Genomic DNA, 24,149 nt, shown 5'->3' with positions numbered 1-24,149 from the left:
TTTCTTCCCTGCCTTGCCCCTGCAACGTAGCTACTTGCTGTGTAGATCCCTTTAAATCCTTGCTGTGAGTTGACAAGTTGCCCAGGGATTGCTTAAGCTCCTTGTCAGCAATTTTTGAAAAATCTCAGTTCTAAGTTTTGTAGCAAGTAGCATGGTAAAATCTGTAACTTCCATCATAAGATGATGGAATAATACTATGGAATAATTAATTAGTGACATTTTCCATGCATGTTACTGGGACCCGCACATAGTTTGTCACCCAGAAAATAAATTGGCAAATAGACGTTCTGGGTGCATGGGTCTGTACTGGGTGCAGTTATAGTGAAAGTACGAGCTGCTTTCCCTATAGCAGTCAGCAAATACCTGTGACTAGAAGAATGTACGCACTCTTCTAGTTTCTATGTGCAGACAATTTGATTAATTATCCAGTAATTATGGAAATTAAACTTACTTCTGTCTTGCTGAGGCTGGCCTGCAAACAAATCCTTTTGATCTCCATTAGCCTAGCATTCATTAGCGGAGAACTCAGATGTGCTCCTGACCTTTGTCAGAATGAGACATTTCAAAGACTTCGGCTAGTTAAAGAGTAACAGGAATTACTGCTCTTTGTGGAAACTCTGGGACATATGTAAAACAGTTATATTACACAACCATTGTACCTCCTAATACAATCATGGCTGCAAGGCTTTAAAAAAAATTTAAAATTGCATTAACTGAAACTACTAAACTTATGCAAAGATAGAAATTCACAACTTTACTGCTTAAATCCAGTGGGTTTTCTACAGATATGTGAATTTCTGCTTTACATGTTAATTTTTATTAGTTGTGGTAGTACCTGGACTGTGATCTCTCGTGCTACGTACCATATAAACACATAACAGGAGATAATGTGGTGCTAAAAGGTACTGGCATAGTGAAAGGTACACCCAAGACAAGCATGTCTTAAGACCTTAGCTTCATCCTGATTCTGCACCAGGATGAAAGACAGCTGTGTACCTTTTTTGACCTTTTTCCTCATGGCTTGTTCTCCTGAGAAGGAAACTTGATGTGCAGACGAGCAGGGAGCACCCAGATGCTCAGCAGGTCCTGAGATCTGGGCACCCGGGAGACCAGGACTGGGGGAAGGCCACAGCGTGAGACTGTCTGCAGCCTGCGATGTCTGTAGACCCTCTTGAAATCGGTAGGGAGTAAATTACATGAAATGCCTGTATGGAGCCACCGCCACCATTCCAGTTAGACCAGATTAAAGTTGGGAGGAAAAGACAAGTGCAAAAAACTTCAGGAACTTGCCTAAGGTCACACAGCAGACCCAGCTATGCAAAGAGGAGAACGGCGTCCAAGTGTCAGAAGATCAAGTTTGTCACCTGCCCCACTAGACTTCGCTTTGTCCCCCTTGTGCCCATTGCATGTTTAACTGTCTCTTTAAAAATCTCCTTTCATTTAAGAGGCTGGTTATTTAAATTAGATGCTTAGTCTTGGCAAACTTTAAAAGAAGTCAGGACTTAAACACGTTATCATGTCTCATCACTATAGAGTGAGAAATACAGGATCAGCTTCTAGGTTAGATTCCAGAGATATAACAATGCCAGGAGAAGAAGTTGTGGTTTAAGCCCAGCTGGCAACTAAGCACTACACAGCTGCTTGTCCATTCCCCGCCCCCTGGTGGGACGGCGGGGACAATCAGAAGGGTAAAATTGAGAAAGAAACTTGTGGGTTGAGATGAAAACAGTTTAATAATTAAAAAGTTTAAAAAAAAAGTAAGGGAAAAAAAAACCCAACACACCAAAGAGAGAGGAAAATAAAACCCAAGAAAGACAAGTGATGAAATGAAAACAATTTCCCACCACCAATTGACTGATGCCCAGCCAGTCCCAAGCAGTGACCCCCTTGCCAACCTCCCCCCATTGCTGAGCATGATGTCATATGATATGGAATATCCCTTTGGTTGGTTGGGGTCAGCTGTCCCACCTGTGCCCCCTCCCAACTTTTTGTGCACCCCCCAGCCAACTCGCTGGTGGGGTGGGGTGAGGAGCAGAAAAGGCGTTGATTCTGTGTAAGCACTGCTCAGCAGTAACTAAAACATCAGTGTGTTATCGACACTGTTTTCAGCACAAATCCAAAACATAGCCCCATACAAGCTACTATGAAGAAATGTAAATCTACCCCAGCCAAAAACCAGTAGAGAAGTGAAGAAAGAGGTGATGCAGTTGGACTCTGACACCCTCCTAGTAGGCAGAAAAGTATTGCACAATTCCATACCATATTTTTCTCACTAAGTAAACTTATTTCCAACTTTCTATAAAAGTATGCAATTTACATTATTACTACCTTACTCTCAACTCCTGGTTTAATAATTGCCAGAAACAAGGCTCTTCCTTCTTCCTCCCAAATATGCTCATCTCTAGTTGCACCCTGACTGCTCTTACCATCCATCAATAAAGGCACTTCCCAATAGTCTTGGCCGTTTGCAGGTTTTGGCTGGTCATTGAAGCCATGTGCCAGCATATCCAGGAGCAAAAATAATGTCTGGGGCAGTGGTAGACTGAGGCAAGCAGCAGTGTAGCTTGGCTTTTCAAACATCAAACAAATTGCAAGCTGACGCTAACTGTCCTGGGCACGTAGCTGGGAACTGAGGTGTCTGAAATTACTGAGCATGCTGAGTTCAGTGATAGTAAAGCAACGAGGCACCTTCTTTAACTTGCGTTTGAAATCATGCATGGGTTTTAGAAGGTGGCCAAGAACTACTGATGTGCTGAGTGCATGTTAGTGCAGCCTCAAGGGTCACAGCAGGGTATGATTGCCAAAACCCCAGATTTGTGTTTAATGCTACTCTCTACCAAATGTGTTTAAGCTACTCTCCTTCCTCCCCACCCTGTCTCAGCACACCCTAATGATGGGGAAATGCTGAACAATTCCAGCACGTCTTTGCTATCACAGCAGGGCCATGTACCAGCGGGGTTTCTTTGGTTCCAGATCATATTGGTTTGGATCATGAAAATGCTGGACCATAACAAAAAGGTAGTGGAGAATCTGCGCAGCTAGCTGGAGAATCCTTGTGACTCCACAGAAGTATATGAATAAAGATGAAGGCGCCATTTCAGTATTTTTAAGCCTTTTCCTCATCTCCCTATAGCTCAATACTTGGCAAGTTTGATGGTGTTTGGGACAGAGGTGCTCTGGTAGCTGTGAATCCACGCGACAGACAACGGTTAGTAAATTTTCTTTGTTATTGTCTTTAATGTATGCAGTGACATGTTTTTCCTCCTGCCGCTTGTCGATGAGTCCTCCTTCATTTAAAGGAGTAACCTATACAAGTTCTTGTCTACCACAAGCATCAGCTGCACTTGCAGAGTGCTGTACTCTAGATTTGTGAGCTTCCTTCAGGAAGCCACCCTGCCTCTTGGTGGGAAGATATGTGGTTTGTTGCAGCCCAGCAGAAGCAGAGCTGCAAGTCTCATGTGAATTTTATTATTTCCTTTTCACCCCATCTGCTTCTCCTCTCTGTTCTTTTTGCCCTCACTTCCTTTTATTCCAATTTTTCGTTCTTGCCTATAGCCAACCCAAATGTAGCTTGACCCTAGCCCAGGATTTTTTAATTGGATACATAATCTTGAATTCACAATAATTTTACAAGATCAGTACTGTATTGTGAACGGTATTCTAGATTGTGCTAAATGAATACTATGTTTTGTCCGTTAGTTTTGAGATGAATATGCAAAAAAAGATATATGCTTGTTTATGAGGAGTAAACAGTCACCTTTATTTGAGGTGTTTCATGTGTAGCATGAATTTCATGCTCATGAAATTCAAACTAAGCTTTGCTTAGTTTCTGTGCAGTTCAAGTTGTTTCTGCGTAGAAATACATTACCTCTTTTGTTGAATATTTCAAATGCTATGCTTGAATGTCTGTGCAGTTCCAAAATAACAAAGTAAACTTTCTCCTTTTAGCTATGTCAGTTTGATGATGACCCTAATGGAGGAAAATTCTTCCTATCTCCTGGTCACGGTTTCATATGATCCAAACAAACACAAAGGTGAGAACTTAGCACTGTTCATGTTTTGATTTTTGCATGCTTTAATACAGATTGTATACAGATGTGGTAGATATATTAGTGTCTTCCCCAGGTTTTTTATCAGCCGATCACACCAATACAGCTGTGTGTTAAAAATGTTAGATGTTGACCAAGCGTGAGACTAAATTTGCTTTCTCTCTAGTATTCAGACATGATAAGGGTAAGCGGTGGACAGACATGATATATTAAAGAAATGAAACTGGAAGTGTGGCTATGGCAATGAAGCTGGAAGAGTGAATGTTTAGAGTAACATCCTGTCTGGCCTAGGGAGCTTGAAGCATTCCCAGGAACATTGGCTTTGCTCTGTTTACCCAATACTTGCAACCTAACGTGTTACCCATCGTGTGCCTCTCTCCCAGCCACAACAATGATCTGAATATGCTTGGAAGAGGTGAAATTCTCTAAAGTCATAAAATCTTTTTGCCTTTTATACATTTATTACATACCAAAGGCTGAGGTATTTAAAAAAAAAAAAAAATTAATCATTAACTCTCAAAAGAAAGAGATTTCTTGCTGCTTTTGGGCTCTTCAGCATAATTATCCCTGAAAAAATAGGTCTTGTTATCATAAACAACAGTAGTTTAATTCATTGCTCTCCCTCTCACATTACCCTGCTTTTAGCTTTAATTATGCCATTGCGGTATAAAGAGATTATTGGCTGGATTCACACAGTGCACTGAGAGTGGTTGTATCCATGTCACGTTCGTGGTATCTGACAATGTGGCTACCCTGGCTGCACCCTGCAGATGATGCAGCAGCAACACCTGAAGCTGTTTGGTGGCCCACCAAAGTGTTCTTGGACATGGTGTTCTCTGGTTCCTGCAGATGGTGCTGTGCAGCGGGGCCAGGTTGCGGGCCAGGTGCTGAGTGATGGGGCTGGCTCTTCTGCTGCAGTGTCAACGCTTGTCTTCTCTCTGATTAGCTTCACCCATTTTCTTTCAGGCCCACCATTTTACGTTCCTGAGTCTGAAATTAAAAGTTTGTTTGGTAAGTAATACTTCATCTAACCCTTAGGAATTTTTTCTAAAACACATAAACATGTTTGTATGCTTCTGCCTCTCCCTGTGACAAGCAATAGAGTCATTTGCTTCTTATCTAAGAGGTGGAGTCATGGAAAAATCACAGGGAAAATAAATACCATTTAGCCACAGGGATTTTGCTGTCAACGAAAATTCTCAGCTCTTCAAAAGATATGAAGAAAACCCAGGAGACAGATACTGTCTCTTTCCTCCCCTTGGCATCTTTTCCTTCTCCCAGGGTTCCTACTGCACTCAGTGATCTTGCAGCTCCAGTCTTAGTCACGTTTGACCATTCTGTCTTTCTCTGCACCGCATCACCAGCTACCCTGGTTTTAATACACAGCCTTTGCATACCAGTTCTACAGGTTTTGCTGTACTTTTGTAGCCAAAGAAGGAAATTAATGTGCCATGTGAAGAAAATGCTAAATGTACAACTCTTCCATCAAAACTAATGGAACTCAGAATTATGGTGCGAATTTAATTTTCAAAGTTCCTCCTGATATGCTTTGATATTGCACTCCTTTTAAATTTACAGCTGTCTGAGACCCCTGCAGTGCCTGTGTGCAGTGAGTCATTGGCATGGACAGTTGAATCCCAGTGCAAAAGAGACGGATAAGTTTTCTCCAGTGCATTGGTGTCAGTGCGTTAGGGACTGTGAAGATATCTGAGGATAAGACTTTTTTTTTCCTGACCGTTTGCATTTTTCAGTGACTAATCATTCAGTGATTTGTTACTCTTTCCTCCTTTTCAGGCAACCACTGTGAAATTAAGTGTCTTCAAAAACTCAATGAGTTCTCAGACAAACACAGGAAATGGGGACTAGATTATTTTCTGGAAGTGCTGTATATACTAAAGTTTGTATCTTGATTAAAATTCATTAAAATACTTTACCTCCCATCTTGCTTTTATTTTTATCTCACCTTATAAAATTAGACGTGTTTGGTGCACTCTTAAAACGGGCTTCAGCATATAGAAAAATGCCTGTGGAACATTTTTCTCCATTTTGCTTACCACGTCAGCTCTCCTACATAACTGCCTTCACTGTCTCGAGATGTGCATAGCTTTTCTTAAACTCCATGCACAAATGAGCATTTTTAAAGTATATTTTTTTCTTCCGTATCGATTCAAATCATCAGAGCTAGAAAAAGAGAAATGTTGCTGTTCCTTTTGGGCCATTGCCAGTGGATGCTGTCTGCCTGGTGCTCCGCAGGTCGGCCCGGGCGGCTGGCAGCTCTGGGAGCTAGGGCAGCTGCTCTTCAAATACTGTTTCCTTCGATGCTGGCCTTGCACCAGCCCCGGCAGCTGGGTGAGAGAGGCGGGAAGCTGGCACAAGTTGCTTCTTTCTATCCCCATTAGTTGTGATTACGAGTCGAGAGACGAGCTGGCAGTGAGCAGGCAAAAATGCTTGGCAGCAGCCACCAAGGGGGAACCATCATCGAGGACGAAAGAGAGAAGGGAAGTGAATCAGGTGGCAATAAAGGAGGGAGTACGGGGAGAAAATGTCCCTGTGATTGCTCACAAGCGTGCTGTTCCCTCCCGCAAAAGCGCAGCTATGAGCAGCAAACCAGCACCGGGCTTGTAGGGTGCCAGGGGTCAGAGAAAGCCTGAGGAGTTGCTGTGTGTTCATGCCAACACAAACCTTCCTTTGTGGGTCTTCTGCCACTCCTGTATGGATACTAGAGTAGGGCCATGAAGATGATGAGAGGGCTGGAGCACCTCTCCTGTGAAGACGGGCTGAGAGAGCTGGGGTTGTTCAGCCCAGAGAAGAGAAGGCTCCAGGGAGACCTTATAGCGGCCTTCCAGTACTTAAAAGGGGCCTACAGGAAAGCTGGAGAGGGACTTTTTACAAGGGAATGTAGTGATAGGACAAGCGGTAATGGTTTTAAACTGAAAGAGGGTAGATTTAGATTAGATGTTAGGAAGAAATTCTTTCCTGTGAGGGTGGTGAGGCACTGGAACAGGTTGCTTGGAGAATCTGTGGATGCCCCATCCCTGGAAGTGTTCAAGGCCAGGCTGGATGGGGCTTTGAGCAGCCTGGTCTAGTGGGAGGTGTCCCTGCCCATGGCAGGGGGTTGGAACTAGGTGATCTTTAAGGTCCCTTCCAACCCAAACCATTCTGTGATTCTATGATACTACTGCAATTGCTTTAAATTACAAAATTTTGGGCTCTCAAACCTCTTTCTTGCCCTGGCCCTCTCCCCTTGGCAGCTTATTTTTAAAAAATGCTGGGAAGGCACGACTGCATCGTAGCGCGTTACAATTCACCAAGACCCGAAGGTGAATAAAAGCCATGGGGCTTTTTAGAGCCCTGTAGTCCTGGAGCCGCAAGCGGCTCCGACGACTTTACTGCTGCCGTCCCGCAGCTGCTATTTTCGGCTCCGGTGACTCGTACCGAGGAGGACGGCCCGGGGGTGGTGCTGGCGGCGGGCGGGGGCTGGCGGCCGCTCCGCCTCCCCTCATGGCGGCGGGGATGGCGGCGGCGGCGGCGAAGGAGGGGGAGGAGGACGAGGCGGAGCTGAGCCTGCTGGAGTGCCGGGTGTGCTTCGAGCGGTACGGCCCCGGCGGGCAGCGGCGGCCGCGGAACCTGCCCTGCGGCCACGTCCTCTGCCGGGGCTGCCTGGGGGCCCTGGGCGGCCCCGAGGGCCGGCGGCTGGAGTGTCCCTTCTGCCGGCGGGCCTGCGGCCCGGCCGAGACCAGCGACTGCCTGCCGCTGCTGCAGCTGCTGGAGGTGCTGGGCCCCGCCGGCGGCAGCCTTCCCTCGGCCTTGGGGAGGGGCGGAGGGGCGGCCGGGCCGGCCCCCGCCGGCCTGGGACTCCGGCTGTCCCTGGGGGGTTGGGGGTCGCTGGTCAACCCCACCGGGGTGGCGGCCTGCCGCAGGTCGGGGCGGCTGGTGGTGGCACATGACGGCAAGAAGAGGATCCACGTCTTCGGGCCCAGCGGATCCTGCCTGCAGCGGTTTGGGGAGCGGGGGGACGCAGGCAACGATATCAAGTACCCGCTTGACGTGACGGTCACCTCAGATGGGCACGTGGTGGTCACCGATGGCGGGGACCGCTCCGTGAAGGCCTTTGATTTTGAGGGGAGGGGGGTCCTGGCCGTCCAGGAAGGTTTCTGTTTGCCATGGGGCTTGGATGCCACCCCCGAGAGCGAAGTCATCCTGACCGACTCGGAGGCAGGGGCTCTCTACCGCTTGGCAGCCGACTTCCAGAAGGGGAAATTAAAGAAGTGTCAGATGATCCGGTCGCAGCTTGTCAGCCCGAGGGGGGTTGCAGTCTCCCAGACCTCGGGTGCCATCGTGGTAATCGAGCACCTGAAAGCTCAAGGACCGAGCAACGGCAGCACCCGAGTGAAGATATTCAGTGCAGAGATGGATCTCGTCGGCCAGATGGATAGCTTTGGGCTCAACCTCATTTTCCCCTCCAAAATATATACTATGGCTGTGGCCTTTGACAAAGAGGGTCGCGTTGTAGTCACGGATGTCTGCAGCCAGGCTGTAATATGCTTAGGGAAACCTGAGGAGTTTCCCATCTTTAACCCTCTAATTAGCCATGGGCTTTCTTATCCCGTAGGACTGGCTTACATGGCAAACAATTCTCTTGCTGTCTTAGACAGTGGCGATCATTCAGTAAAAATATATAGCTCCACCTGAATGCGTTCAGATACTTACTGCTAGGTTCACGCTGCTTTTTTTTGCCATAAAGCAGGCAAAGCTCTGGTGTTTGCAGGCATGTAGGGAGGAGGCATTTTCTGGGTTGTACTTTTAAGTGAATTGCCCTCTTTGACCAATATGCTGTGCTTTTTGCAAAGCTTACCTCAAATCTCTCGCCTGTCTGCAGGAAAAGACCTGGCTGTTACAGGCTCTAGTCAACAATTGACCAACCAAACAAATAATTTGGCATTTTAAAACAATTTCATTCCTTGATAACCTAATGGTTTTGGTACTTTCTGACAAATAATAACAACATTTGGAATGGAGTAATCGAAGACCAGCACCTGGGAGAGAAAGTGATGCATCATTTGTTTACCCTTCCCAGCGCATAGCTTTCATTGTTCTTCGTTAAGCATAGCTGCGCTCATCAGAATGACAGAGTGATTTGTTTCCAGGATTTCTGCACGAGAGAGGAGACTGGCTTGACAAAATGATACGAAAAATGGAAGCTTCAGTTCAAGGTCATCTGAATCCAGCTAAGATCATTGCGATGGAGCTGCCACCACTGATTAGTGAGTTATGTGAATTGGTGCTCAAAGCCTATTTTTTCCACACTGGGGAAGTGCAATTCTAGGCGCGCTCTTTCTGTACTAGTTTATTCTTACCTTTATTAGGGTTGTATTGGAGTACTTGGTCTTTCTATGCAATGCATAAGTCTGTGTCTTCATCTAGAGATAACTTGGTGTGTGGTTACCAGCATGGGCAGCTTTCCCTAAAAGCCCCTTGAAGTATTCGTGATTAGACCACGAATAATTCTGCATATAAAAAAACACAGCTACGCTTGGGAGGTTTCCACTACTGCCTGCCCTGAGAAAGGGTGTTGTAAGCCTCATCTTTTTCCTAGCTTCCAAATGAGGTTTTGTTGATTGTGAATACACAGCAGGTTTACTCCAGTTTGTATTTCCTTGAAAATAGTTTCACTGTGGACACGAGTTCTGTTGCCTTATTGCACAGTGGAAATTAAGGTATATCTGAATAATTTTGAGAAGGATTTAACACTCCCACTAGAAGTCACCACTGCATTTTTAGGCATTTAACTGCTCCGAAAATGATTACTTAGGAGGTTCAGTATTAAAAGGAAGTTAGATATAAATGTAAATGCTATCTGAGATAGGCTAAACAAGCAGGTTAAATGGCATAAAACTTTTGGAGTAATTTCTTTTATTTAGTCACTGAAATCATGAATATTAACTAACAATTTGAAATTCACAGGTAAATTTTTCATCTGGCTTTTGGTCTGACTTTAGGGCATTTAATAACTGCATGTATTGCCGCACCAGTGATTTACCAAATACTTACTTTAAATTGGAGCAATTTAGTCCTCTAATTCAGGCAATGTATTAATCTGTCTTATGTTAACATTTATATAAACAAAACAAATTATTAAATGCAGCTATTTGTAAAGGTTAATTGAACAGTGACCTGCCAATAAAGTGTGATTTGCTCACTCCTGTATTGAATAATTTAGTGAAAACTCCTTATATCTTTTAATCATGGGCTTCTCTGTTACAGTCCAATTTCTCTATTGCTGTTGCCATGTAGATGGTTTCTTTTTTTATTTGCAGATATCCTGCTGAAGTTGTCATAGGGTCGTTTTTTGCTATGGAAAAATAGATGAACATTTGGTCTTTTCCAGCCTTCTCTACTGCCAGGCCACCCAGTAACTGCATTTGGTGGGACCAGAAATATTCCTTGGCTATGATGGCCCTGAGCAGGAGCTTTCTTGAGGGGTCAGGAAGGAAACTTACTCAGAGAAGCAGCCTCTGGGATTATATATTCCTTTCTAGATGCCAAGGAGACATTGGTCTTTGAGGGATATAAAAACAACTAGATAACACTTCCTTTGGGGAACTGTTGTGTTTCAAAATGCATGGAATACAGTGGATGCTGTATTCATACATAATTAATAGTTTATTGCAATAGCACATGTGGGACCTGGACCCTTCCTCTGAACCATGGGCTGTGATATTTCATCTCCTCAAGCCTTCACGTCCACCAGGAACTTGTTTTTGCTGCTGAGCTCACGGATGGGCAAATTTCCTAGCCCCTACTACCGTGTAGGAAACTTTTCAGCAGCAAATGTTTTTAAATATTTGACTTATGCTGTTTTAAAATCTACAAAAACTCCTGGTGTTACCCATTCTGCTCCACTCTCCTTTGATATATGACTAGAAATCACTTGATGTTTGGGTTTGTAAGCAAAATAAACTTCGTGCCTTTATTCTGCCTCATTTGCCCTATGCCATCTCCTGCAATCTCTGCTCTACCTACCTACTGAAAGCAAACGTAGACTTTTTCTGTGAATGGTGTAGCTGTTTTCCTTTTGCTGTAAAGCTTGGTGTTGTACAACATTGCATCAAAGAAACCATTACATTCTTTCTTAATTAATTTGACACAGGTGCCTAAATAGAGAAGCCATAAAGAACTGTATGCACCCACTAAAAAAATCTGTGTTCCTCAGTGTGTAAGGGAAAATGCAGCAGTAAACCTGAAATCTTCCTTTTGTCACAGAAGAGAATTTAAAAGATAATGGGAGACGGAGATCTACCAGTATGCTGATAACAAACTAGAAAGCCATTGACATTTGTACTTACTCTCGCCTCTCTCTTTATGCATATATGCACATTTCCCCTGTGTCTGCTGTTGATACCCGTTGCCTTTGGGATGATACCTTAATGCCATCTGCTTTTCAAAGGCCCAGGGGACGCATGCTGCTCCTATCCATCTGTGGATCTGTTGCAGTTTAGTCACAGGCTTCAACGGAACAGAAACCTGGGTTCTGAGAGCGGGATGGCAAAGGGTAAGGGGCACCTGTCACTAGGTACGTGATGCCTTTGGGATCTGGCTGGATGTGCTGGAAATGAGGATAGCTAGATGTGTGCCTACCCTTGGAAAAGAGCGGTGGCCGCTTCATCTAGAATGTCACGTGGGACTGTGTCTAATTGCTTCAGTTATAATTACTGTTGCATTTATTTAAAAAAATAGAACCTAAATTAAACTTTGCATAACACTCTGCACCTCATGCTTTAACAATTTGGATTAAAACCAAACAAATATAATGGACGGTATTCCCCTAATGTCATCTCTTCAGTCCCCACTACAGATTAGTATGTCTGTTGTGCATGCACAAGCACTGTAATTCCTATTTGGTTTATTTTTAAGCACCAATCTCAGGTTGCTGTCGTTGTATATAAATATACTAGGGTATGTTTACGGTGTTTAGGAATAAAGGAGGCAGGGGAGTTTCAGAAATGTACATCAAAATTGTGTCCTGTAACATACATATTTTTTGTTTTGCTTGTGAACAAAATAATTTTAGATAAAGAATATAATAAGTGTTTTATATTGGTGAATAAAAATGAAGAAAGAAATACCGGGGGGGGGAAGTAATATTTACTTAATTTTGGCCATTGTGTGTTTGACCATCTGTCCATTCCCTCCAGCCACATTGCTGTGCGCATCAGTTGGATGTTTATATTTTCACAGAGCATGGAGGTAACACCACCATAGTATTTCTTTAACATGGACTGATTTCGGGTGAAAAGGGGACCTCCTGTAACATCCAGCACCCAGACCACTAAGAGTTTTATAGAGCAAGGTCTGTCAAAATGATGGCCTTGAATACAGGAGACTTTCTTTCTGGAAAGGTTGACAGAGGTAAAAAAGCAGCTTTCTCCCCTGGGACTGTGTGTTATGGTGCTGTCGCACCCTGTACAGTAGAAATTTGCCTTCGTTTCTTTCTCTTCAATGCTCAGTTGGTTTTTTTCCTGACTCTTCTCAGAGGCCCATCCTTGTAGTTTACAAGTCAGCTGTGAGTCACAGCTTGCCTCCACAGGAGTGTAATATAACTAAGCAAAAATATACAGATTTTGCAAAATCGGAACCTCACACTTCATCAAACAGCCAAAGTGGGCATTGACTATGCCTCCATTCCACATTATGTTTTTTACTTCATTATCTCAACTAATAATGCTAATAGTAACAAGTTTATATTTGACACTGTTACATGAGCATACAGGCTAGAGTGCTTCCTTAGTATAACCTGTCTGGTTCTTCTGGACACCCTCAAAGCTATCTAACACCAGAGAGGTTCTCAGTGAGCGGATGATGCATTGCACTTACGCCTTTTTCTCACCACTGCTTTCCAAGAGATTTACAGATATTGTTGAACTTGGCGCTCCTCCCTCTCTTTAAGGCAAACATGATATAAATGTCATGGCCCTGCAGCTGCAGACAGGAGAGCTGAGGATCAAGGGAAGCCTTTGGCAGACTTGAGACTTCAGACTTCCCATTACAAGGTTGGTGCCTTAATAACGCAGGGAGAGCCTGCAATTAATTATCCTCTTGTCTGGGAGTTGCCTTCCTGATTTTGGAAGAAGTTTTGGCATTTTACTGATGATCTTCTTGTTACTAATTCCTTTGGTGTTTCCTACAAATGATGGGAATTAATACTTTTCTAAACCACAATGTATTCCCAGATAATTGCTTCCAGCGTGCTCCATAGAGGGGTGTGGTTTCAGAGTTTTGAAATGCTCTGTAAGGAGGTGTACTGCTGTGAAGCCCCATTCCAGTGATCCAGTTACTTATTTGATGTTGAAGATAGAAAGGAGGAGAAGAGATTGACTCTGAAAAGGAGAAAAGATTAATGAAAGGTGTCCATGGTTTAAGCAGAGGGCGAACTCCACCAAGTCAGAGCACGGAGCACACCCATCGTTCCAGTAAAGGGGATGCATTCTTATGAGGTGAAACATTTCAGCCTGGAAAATGGACAAGATGATAAGGGCTGTTGCCTCTTGATTAGCATTGACCTCTGGCGGAGGAATAACTGACATTTGAACAGATTTCCCAGCCACAATTAGGCGTTTTTCAGATGGTAATCCTTAGGAGAGCTATCTGTTACTCTGTAGCAAAAATCTGTGGGAATTGAAGAGTTGGAGCAAACTAAGCATTTTAGGGAGGTATGCTCCCTATAATTGAATAAATACATATATAGTATTTTTCTAAAGATCCCTCTTAATATAGGCAATTTTTGTTCCTTGATCACAGGTGAACACTATATGGGCAGTGAGTTGAGGTGAGAACAAATTCTGCTTTCATGGAATATATTGCTTTTTATCAGGAAAATATTGCTAGTCAGAAGATTCTGTAAACCATTTAAAATACTCTAAATACAGTTACATGCTTCATAATGAATAAAAAGGTAGGCAGTTTTAAGCAGTATATAGGATTAGGAGAGAGAAAAATATAGCTGGGAAAAGCAAGGAATTTATTTTGAGAAAACCGTGAGGTAAAAAAAAAAAAAAAGAAAAGAAAAAACAACAAAAAGAAAAAAATATGTCCTTTATCAAAGCTTTCTTTGAAAAGTTCTAATACAAAGAAGATGATTTTGTGAGGCGGCTTAACCCCAGCCGGCAGCTAAACACGACGCAGCCCCTCGCTCGTTTCTGCCCCCTCCTGGTGGGACGGGGGAGAGAATCGGAAGAGTAAAAGTGGTGAGAAAACTCGTGGGTTGAGGTAAGAACAGTTTAATAATTGGAAAGCAATAATAATAGTAATGGAAAATAACAAAAAGAGAGAGAAATAAAACCCAAGAAAGACAAGTGATGCTAGTGGAAACAAATGCTCACCACCAACTGACTGATGCCCTGTCAGTCCCTTGGTAGCACCCCCCTGCCAACCTTCCCCCTAGTTTATAATGCTGAGCGTTGCGTTATGTTGTCTGGAATATCCCTTGGGTCGCTTGGGATCAGCTGTCCCGGCTGTGTCTCCTCCCAACTTTTTTTGCGCCCCAGCCAACTCGCTGGCAGGGCGGTGCGAAGAGCCGAAAAGGCCTTGACTCTGTGTAAGCACTGCTCAGCGATAACCAAAACATCCCTGTGTTATCAACACTGTTTTCAGCACAAATCCAAAACATAGCCCCGTGCTAGCTACTATGAAAGAAAGAAAATTAACTTTACTAAGAAAATTAACTTTATCCCAGCCAAAACCAGCACATCTTGAAAGGACTATCAGACCTACGTAATTACAGGAGGTAACTCATTTACTGGTTTTTGTTCCAAATATAAATAGATAAAAGATAAAACACATAGGAAAGTATTAATGCTTGCCTAGCACGATTTCCTGAATAATATGGATAATGGAATTTAACCAGTATTAACCAGTGTTTAGTAACTACTGACCTGTATTGAAAATAAGAAACAAAGAACAATTAAGTCTTTTACTATCACAGACTAAGGAGCTAAAATGAGAAGATATGTAATGCCATTAAAGATATGCTATATAAGAAATCTATCAAAAAGAGTCAGACAGTTTAAGTATTAAAAATTTATAGTCAGCTTCATATAAAAAGGATGTACCTGTCTCCCTTATTTGTCATTGTCCTTAATTAGGTAGGAAATAGTGGTCCTGAGTGACTTCTGCACCAACTTCCCCTCAACTTACAGCATGATATTATGGAGCCAGAAATATTTCAAATACGTGTACTTTCTATTCGTATTATTCCTTAAACTGACTTGTTTGAGTTGAGACTTGCTCTGTCATAAATAGTTTATCTGTGCAGTCATGAGTACTGCAAATGGAATTGTCCACATAAATAAATGCTGCAGGACTGGGCTTGAAGTCAGGTAGATTCAGGCTAATGCAGGGGTTTGCCCTGGAGAAGTCTTTGCAGCGGACTTTATTATGACTATTTCTGGGAATGCTGCTTTGTGGTTTTTTTTGCGTGCTGAAAGCCCTGCCCTTGTTTAGAATATATTGTAACTAATTATGACTTTCTTTCAACATCAGAAATCTTTTGTGATACAAATTTAATGTAAGGGTTTAGCTTTTCTTATTTATTTCCTTGTAACATACTGAACCCTTGCCTGGTTCCTAAGAGTCCGTCAGACTAAGCGGATCGGTCCCACACCTCCCTTTTGGGACGTGCGGTTGCTCAGTAACCAGGAATCTGGGGCAGGACTCACTCTGGACTGGCATCAGTGGAGACCTTATACCTCAACTGCTCTTGCAGAGCCTGAAGAGGAGGTTACTGGTATTAGGCAACAGTTTAGGAAAGTTACCGTGTTTACATTGTGGTAGAGACTCACTGTAGGTTCTAGGTCCCAAAAAGACTATGCGAAAGGACTTTTAAGGTTGCAGAGTAGTTGGCCACTTTTTGTTTCATTTCAGATGGAGGAATGCCAGCTTTTGAAGACCAGGTGAAAACTGCACTTTTTTTTCCCCTAGTATGGCAAAGTGCAATTGAAGTTGCCCTGGGCCCAGGATTAGATCTACGGGTCTATTTGTCATTCATTTTGTGATGCTCATAAAGCTGTTCAGTATTTGGATGGTGTTAGCATTAAAATGCAGCTGATATTATTATTCTCATTTTTCCACTGTGTCAGTGTTACAGAGAAAAAAACCACCCACTTCGAAAAAGTGTAGCTTGAAGGCAGAAGAACATCTTCTCTCTCTTGCGTCTCTCTCACCAGAGAAATAAAAGCCAGGCAACTGAATTATTTTCAAACACCTGTATCGAGCGATGGACTTTCACCCTCTCGCTTGTGTTGAACTTGAATCTCTGAAGTCTTTTTTTCTTGACAATAAGCCTAAATTTTTGATTTCTGAAATTCAACCATGTCGTTCCAATTTGTGCCTTCCGCACAGCCCTCACCCATCCTTCCCAGTTTGTTGTAGTCCCTTGAAGTGTCTTCCAGAACTGTATTTCTCATTAGCCATTGTTCAGTCACACTGTGTGGTGTGTATGTGTGTTCACTCCACTTTCGTTTCAGAAGGAGGATTAATTCCCCCAGAGGTTCTGTCCATGTTTTGGTTTTGCTGGCGTTTCTTTTTTAAAACAGCCTTTCATCTTTACGGTCACATTAAAGGGAGGAAACCTCAGATCACAATATGAATGGTGGGAAAGGACTTCAGTTGTTTAGGGAATGCATTTTGGGAGACAGGCCTGCAAGCTTTATTACAGGAGAGAAAAGGGTGAAGGACTGTATAATTTAACCTGTGTGTGGACTAACAGTTCCAGGAACCCTTTTTGTGGATGACTTCTGTAACTGGTCTGAGTTTCCCTGTCAAATGCTGGGGTACAGAAACTACAAGAAGTTTGGAAGCCAGCATAGGCTGTCTGTCCTCTAATTTTTTTACCTGTAAAAAGGAAGCCTTTTTGTCATGAATCAAAGAGGATGAAACGTGAAGTGACATGACAACAAAGGACGCCCGGTGCTTGCACTATTTTACAGTCTTCAATCTAAAAATGAGAGTATGATCTGTTGCTGATAATTTTGTTGTTGTTGTTGATTATAAGATGACTACATGTTTTCTTCAGGCTGTAAAGAACTAGGAGGGGGAGTGATTGGGTGCTTTGTTTTCCAAATAAAAGATGCCGAGTCTTGTTATGCACTTTAATTAGCACCTTCAGCACTCGTTTCCACCTTATACAGGAAGGGACGAAACTTCTTGAACTTAATGTCGATCTTCCTGTTGACTTCAACAGACAGCAGAACGGATCCAAGATCTGTGCTGAGCTGACTTCTGTACGTTTTAACAAGCGCAATTCCACCACCTCTCTCAAGGCTTTGCCTCACTCAGCTTCCTTACCCGCTGACCTGATGCTTACAATTCTCCTTTCTAATCTACTTCAAGCAATAACTTACTTTCTTCTCCACGCTTCAGAAAGACGTTTGGCCAGAGCACATATTTGCAGGCCTCACTTAAAAGTGATTGCGTAAGGAGAAATTTTGGCTTGGCCAGCATGGTTACTAGCTCAGCTTGCTCAGTAAGCAGGCTTGGTGGATGCACTCCTCCCTCCCCACCCTCCTCCTCCCAGGGGCAGAGCCCATGTTCCAAGTCTCAGGCAGGGTAGCCAGCAAAGCTCAGTGTCTCTCGGAAAGCAGAAAATAAACCAACAAGGGGCCTGTGACTGGGTGCAAAAGGGTTAATGGGAATGCGGCACTTCTGTTCCAGAGGCTGCTGCCACTAATCAGGCTGTTTATATTTACAGCTTTCCCATTCATCCTCACCAAGCAAAAAGTAAAAAAACAGGGCCTGAGCATTGCTGTGTGTTAGACAGACTGCGTGTATCTGATTGCTACTGAAGAGACTTGGAGGCGGCAGACTCACTTTTTCTACCTCTGGTAAGACACACACCTGCACTTAACAAGTGGATAATAATTAGCGGTGCTGTGGACAGTGTTGGTGAGCCGGCTCCCTGCTCACAAGTGCCCTGAATAATGGCAAGAGAACTGTGGGGATGTGCTGGAGTGACGCTCGCATACCAGACATTCCTTATCATAGAGATGAAGAGGGGTGAGAGCTTTCCGGGTAGGGGGAATAATGGAAGGGTTGTCCTTTCCTTCAGTTTGCTGGGACCCGCCTACTGATTTAAATTGTAAATAACGTTACAAAGCAGCTGTGACAGTTTGCTGTCGCTTAGGAGAAGGACCTGATTTCTACTAATACATAGCAAAAAAGGGAAAGAAAAGGAAAAATTATAAATCTCTACTAATTTAACATCAATGCCTTTTCATAACTTAATAGTTGTATTAACGACAGGTAGGTGATGTCAGTTCCTTTGGGACCCTGCAATCTTTTTTAACAGTACAAAACTTTCCTTTTTTTCCCCTTTCCACTATCATAAACTACTATCACCACCATGATGTTCAAAGACTGTATAGTGGCATGTGTCTGGTAGGGTCAGCAGGACAGGTTCCCTGCTATCATGGCATCTAATACAATCAAGCTCAATCTTAAAATTAGCTAGGTTTAGTCCTCTGGTCTTCTGTGTAAGAGGCCATTCATTCCTCTGGGGGTGGAAGTCAACTCATTGCCAACCTGAGTGTGTTCCAACACAGAATCACAGAATCACAGAATCACAGAAGGGCTGAGGTTGGCAGTGACATCTGGAGGTCACCTGGTCCACCACCCCTGCTCAAGCAGGGCCACCTAGAGCCCTTTGCCCAGGACCATGTCCAGACAGCTTTTGAGCATCTACAAGGATGGAGGCTCCAGCACCTCTCTGGGCAACCTGTGCCAGCGCTTGGTCACTCTCACACTGAAAAAGTGTTCCCTGATGCTCAGAGGGAATCTCCTGTGTTTCAAGTTTGTGTCTGTTGCCTCTGGTCCTGTCACCGGGCACCACTGAAAAGAGCCCGACTCTGTCTTCTTACACCCTCCCTTCAGGTATTTATACACATTGATAAGATCCCCTCCTTGAGCCTTCTCTCCTCCAGGCTGAACAGCCCCAGCTCTCTCAGCCTTCCTCACAGTAGAGAACCTCCAGTCCCTTAATCACCTTCTCGGGCATGCACTGGTCTCAATCCAGTAAATCCATGTCTTTCTTCTCCTGGGGAGCCCAGATCTGGACACAGTTATCCCAGATGTGGCCTCACCAGTACTAAGTAGAGGGGAAGGCGCATCTCCCTCCATCTGCTGGCAGCTCTCCTCCCAGCGCAGCCCAGAATAAAACGGCTGCATGAAAGGCAGTTTACACCCATTTGTTCTTGTGCTAGTGTTTCCCTTGAACTTGAGTAGCACCACGCTTTTAACTTGCCTGAAAGGAAGCATAAACAGTCATATCCCCTCTCAGTCTTCATTTTGCTAGACTAAACAAACTGAACTTTTCCAGTCTGCTCTTGTTTTATAATATTCACCACTCCCCAGTCTTCTCTGTAATCCTTTTGTGTGTCTGTACCAGTTTGAACTCCTCTTCCCTACATGCTGTGCTGAGTTTTCCAGGTGGAGTCTCAGCAATGCTTTCTACAATGTCATCCCTTCCTCCTCTTTCGCTGTTGGAAACAACTCAAGTGCTAACAGCCCCAACTACATATGCTTTCGTCATGATATCACTTGGCTGTGAATCCAGGCTGAATGCCCACAGCCTTGCTCTCCCCAGTATAAACAAGTTTAAGAAGGTATTTGAGTCAGGGGTAGAGTGTTTCTGGAGGTGAAAAAGGGATGGCATACAGATAATTAACATCAATAGCAACAAAAATGTAAATAAATCCATCAGTGTATCATTTCTTTCCCTGACAGCTAAGGAATGTGAGCTACACAGCATGCGACTAGCTCTGGGAAGACAGAACTCTTGTCCCTAAATAAGGGTTCTTCACCCGGTGTGCAAAAGCACAATCAACACACTGAGTAGAGATATTTGGTTTTATTCCAGTTTTGCAGAATCGTGTTCTGGGCATTTAACAACAGCCGGCACACCACACATTTCTGACAGTCCCTGATTCATAGTGATAAGATACAGCTGATTGGTAAGCTACAGTTTCTTTACCATCCCTCATCACACATACACATTCAAGTTAATGTTTTAAGCATCTTGGGAGATCCCCTTAATTTGCGTGCTCATTATTTACAAGAGGGTGTGCATTTTATAGTATAATCTCCTAGGGCTCCTCTTGGACACACTCTTATCTAGACTCCATTCCAAAGACTATGCATCTTGTCATCCTGTACTTAGATCAGAAACCGGGAGCGTACTCCCTCCGTGGGCCTTGTTCGCCCTCAGTAAGCTCTCAATATGGTAATCCTTCAACAATTCCATTTCTTTGATCTAAGTTTACGTCAATTGTTTCTACATCTAGTCCAGGTGCAAAAGGCCCAATTAAGATTTAAGTTTTAATTGCAGGAGTTCAGCTAAAGTTCAATCAAAGTTCTATTACAATTTTATACAAAGCGCTTATGTAAGTTTTTAACCATATTCTTTTGACATTAGGACTATTGCCCGCATCTGAGGTTAGGCTTGCGGGGATGTTAAATTCCCTGCCAGAAACCAAATCTCTCCTGAGATGACAGAAAGGTTCACTTTGGGTTCAGTAAAAACTTCAGTCAGACGTCCAGAGTGCAGGAAGATGTATCTGGGCAATATAAAGAATTATTCTTGCTACTTTTCCCCCCGCCCCTTTGCATCCCATCAGTTTCCTGGTTTATAGCTGCATTAGCCTGCTTCTAAGATAATTTATTTCTATTAATATGACTTTTCATCTGTTGGTAGCAATGACCATTACAGTTCTCACAGTAATTTGAAACTGTTTTTCCTGCTAAGTGATGGGAAATGGGGAACAGAGCTGCCTGCCCTGTCTTCTTCAGGGAGTGGAGCGAAGGGATTGTCCTCTGCAGAATGGCCATGGAGTTCAATGTAGCTAAAATTGAGCAGCTCCTCTCACAGACGGGTTAGTCTCATCCACTGGTCTGAATATTGGCCTGAAGTTTCTAAAAGATTTTTGCAACATTGCATCAGAGGCAGGGAGAAAACGATGGATCTGATCATTGAAATTGCATTTGATGTTTTTTCCCCCCACAGCAAGGAACTGTTTCAGCTTGATGGAGACGAGATACGACTGCCTCGGGGACATTCACTTTAGTTGTTCGCCTCCAACCCCAGAGTCTGATCTACTGTCAGGCACACGGCGGGGCATGGAGCAGAGCGAGGGCCCTAGCAGGGGTTAGGACCCCATCCAGGTAAAGCCAGGATGACCGGGAAGAGCTCATTCAAAACTAATGTAAATTAGGCTGTAAGAACAGATTTAGTCTATTCGCCACTGAAAGAGCCTGTAAGGCAACTCTGTTGAGAGCTGAGGTACGTTTAAACTGCATTGTTAAAAGCAATGTTCTATGCAGGAATCTAAATACACAGCTGTCAGCCACCTCATGTAGCTTTGAGCAGCATCTCTCAGGCAGGGTAATGATTAGGTGCATATATTCTGCATTTATTCCTAACTTCGGCAATTAAAACTACTTTTTTTCTTTTTGAGTGTCAGAAGAGCATCTGTCACCACAGCCCCTTTCTGGGCCCGGAGTGCTGCCATAAATATGTTGGACGTAGAAGATGATTTTCATGCCTCCAGCGCAGCTTTAGAGACACAGTCAAAACAGATCTCTGATAAGACATTGGTGGCAGCCATCCAGCCTGACTAACGTCCAGCTGGAATTTGGAGCAAAAAGGAAATGTAAAAGCACCCTGAAAATGTAGCTGAGGGCACTGGGTAAAACCCCGCTCTCCTGTACTCTGCTGTAAATTCAACGTACCTGTCCAGTGGGGTTACTCACTACTTCTGTGAGACAGAAATTTGGTTCCCAGTCTACAGTTGTGGTCAGGCACTTGCTTCCCTAGGTGCTCTCCAATTGCATTTTATTCAGTGAAAAATACAAGTTTCTGTGCATAACAAGACAATCCTTTGCATCCTGTCACAAATATAAAGTCGCATTTTATCCCACCCTTCCAATATGAAATATTTCTCCCTTCTAGAATGTCCAGGCCTCCTTCCTATATGCTAAATGCTATTTTAAAAAACCAAATTATTATCCATTCTTCTTTTTCATCAATATCAGTGGAAGATATATTATTTTGTTAGAACTACTATTTGTTCCTATGCTTTTTCCTAACATAAGTGTAATTTATTAGATTGTTAACCTTAAAAATACCTGTTGGTTTCATTATACAGTATTTGTTCATTTTACCTCTTTCTCTCAGACTGGATGATGATGTGGTGTTTTGGGGTTGAAAATAAAGGTTTGCTTTCTCTGTTAATTTTAATTTCAAAAAATGCTCAGTAAAAATTCAGAAACCCAAAGAAAACTTTAATTTTGGTCAATCTTTTAAAATATGTGCCTTGGGTTAAATGAGGTAGTAAAACCCTTCATTGTAAGCATCTTTTGTACTTTGGGTGCTGCAAAATCAAACACTTTGTCTTTCTTTTCACACTTTCAACACTGAAAGAAAAACACTGCCTTGCTTCCCATGCTCTCACTGCTGCCAGCTCCTCCTCTTCTCTGACTCCCATGACACGAGATGAAGCTGAACATGCTGGTGACAGTGTGCACCAGTCAGGCACAGCAAGATACACGCTGGGGACGCTGCTGACAAGATGGATATTCTTGGCAGGCACTGTGACATTTCTCCCTGCCCTTCACTGAAGAAAGGAGGTCAGTGGAACGCTCTGCCTTATTGGTGGGGCTTTGGGCATCAACTCTGGGTGCACAGCGTCACTGGCCTGTTTCCATGCCATGAAGTAGAGCTCAGAATATATGGGAAGACATGGGCATGCGTTCATGTCAAATCACATTATCCATGTTATGCCTTGGGAAGATGAGGAGCAGTTGGAACTTCCCACCAGACTAAAGTAGGGAGTGATTTTTTTTTTTACACTCTGCTGAACTGTGGATCGATGGACAAATAAATATGTGGGGATGCTGGAATGGAAGAAACAAAAATGAAAGAGATGGAAAGCAAGAGACAGACAAAGATTCAATCCTGGCCCTAGTGAAGCTGCAAAATTCCTGTTGACTGCAGTGGTGTAGAACCAGAACAAAATAGAGGGTGGAGGAAAGCAGGGACAGGAAAAGGGAATCAGGGAAGGAAGGCTTCAGATGATTTTGTCCCCGTGTTCCCATCCCTGTTCCCCTCACCCACCGTCAGCCTCCACTTTCTCCGGCGCTCATCTTTTCTCATTGCTGAAGGAGGAAGCTGTCATTTCTCATCTGGTATCTCCCATCCATCCATCAGCATGTCTGGGATAGCTGGCAGCTAATTCTGATGGGTGAACAACCTGTCAGTATCCCTCGCCAGTTCCCACGGGGCATGTAGACTGATCAAGCTAACAAATGCTGACAGGTGAGAGACATTCATCCACAGTTGCTATCGGTAGCAAAGACAGATGTAAAGGGTTCCGTATGGTAGCTGCATTCGATGGGGAAACGCAATGCCAGAAGAGAAACACCTCATTGTCCTGAATTGCACTCACTTCCTGCAGTCCTTCACAGATTGCTCTTTGGGCTACCTAATGATCTCATGGGGCCCCTATAACCTAACTCCCTTCCTATTCTGCCATAATGCCAAAGCTTTAGGGGAGACCAGAAATACATTGTGCTACACACATGCTGCCTAATAGATGTTGCCAGGTCGTGGTACAGATGTTGTCAAAAGCCCTTCCTCAAGAGGACAGAAAAACTTGGTGGAACCAGCACCTCACTCTTGGCAGTTGTTTCTCAGGGCACGTTGACATGAATGACAGAGCAAAAATCCTTTTCCCGATTATTTAACACCAGAAAAAATCAGGATTTCGCAAGAAGAGAACAGCTACAGTCTGTATTAGAACAAACTGGGTCACATCTCCCTTTTCAAATGTTTTTGCATGGATGGCTTTCTGTACCTACAAATGGTGGAATAAAATTCACAAGCCTATTCCAGACATTGGTGAAAATTTCTTCCCAAGACTCTTCCCACAGCCAGAATCATAGTCAATCTCATAAAGATTCCCTTTAGTTTCTCTTCAGCTAATATCATTGTTTTTATTTAATCTTGCAATGATGTAGTTTTTCCACTAAGAGGTGGAAAATGGAGACGGAAGGGAA

At 43.6% G+C, this 24,149-nt stretch overlaps 2 protein-coding genes across 9 annotated transcripts in view; both read left to right on the top strand.

Moving 5' to 3' along the window:
* TPMT (thiopurine S-methyltransferase) overlaps positions 1 to 22,361 on the top strand; it is a 29,375-nt gene extending 7,014 nt beyond the window's left edge. For 2 of the 8 annotated variants that reach the window (XM_054193642.1, XM_054193641.1), the window contains 5 exons: positions 3,134 to 3,208; positions 3,949 to 4,034; positions 5,016 to 5,060; positions 9,197 to 9,313; positions 21,100 to 22,361. In XM_054193642.1, coding sequence (XP_054049617.1) covers positions 3,134 to 3,208; positions 3,949 to 4,034; positions 5,016 to 5,060; positions 9,197 to 9,313; positions 21,100 to 21,245 — 469 coding nt within the window. In that variant the 3' untranslated portion in view covers positions 21,246 to 22,361. The other 6 variants (XR_008465160.1, XR_008465161.1, XM_054193640.1 and 3 more) reach the window with 6 other exon arrangements.
* NHLRC1 (NHL repeat containing E3 ubiquitin protein ligase 1) lies at positions 7,538 to 9,202 on the top strand. The gene has a single exon (XM_054193636.1). It carries the CDS (start codon positions 7,551 to 7,553, stop codon positions 8,739 to 8,741), a length of 1,191 nt encoding a protein of 396 aa, XP_054049611.1. The 5' UTR covers positions 7,538 to 7,550; the 3' UTR covers positions 8,742 to 9,202.
* Positions 22,362 to 24,149: the final 1,788 nt, after the last annotated feature.

This window comes from Rissa tridactyla, chromosome 2, assembly GCF_028500815.1.
Source record: "Rissa tridactyla isolate bRisTri1 chromosome 2, bRisTri1.patW.cur.20221130, whole genome shotgun sequence".
Classification (NCBI taxonomy): Eukaryota; Metazoa; Chordata; class Aves; order Charadriiformes; family Laridae; genus Rissa; species Rissa tridactyla.
This window is presented reverse-complemented; position numbering and strand designations above follow the sequence as displayed.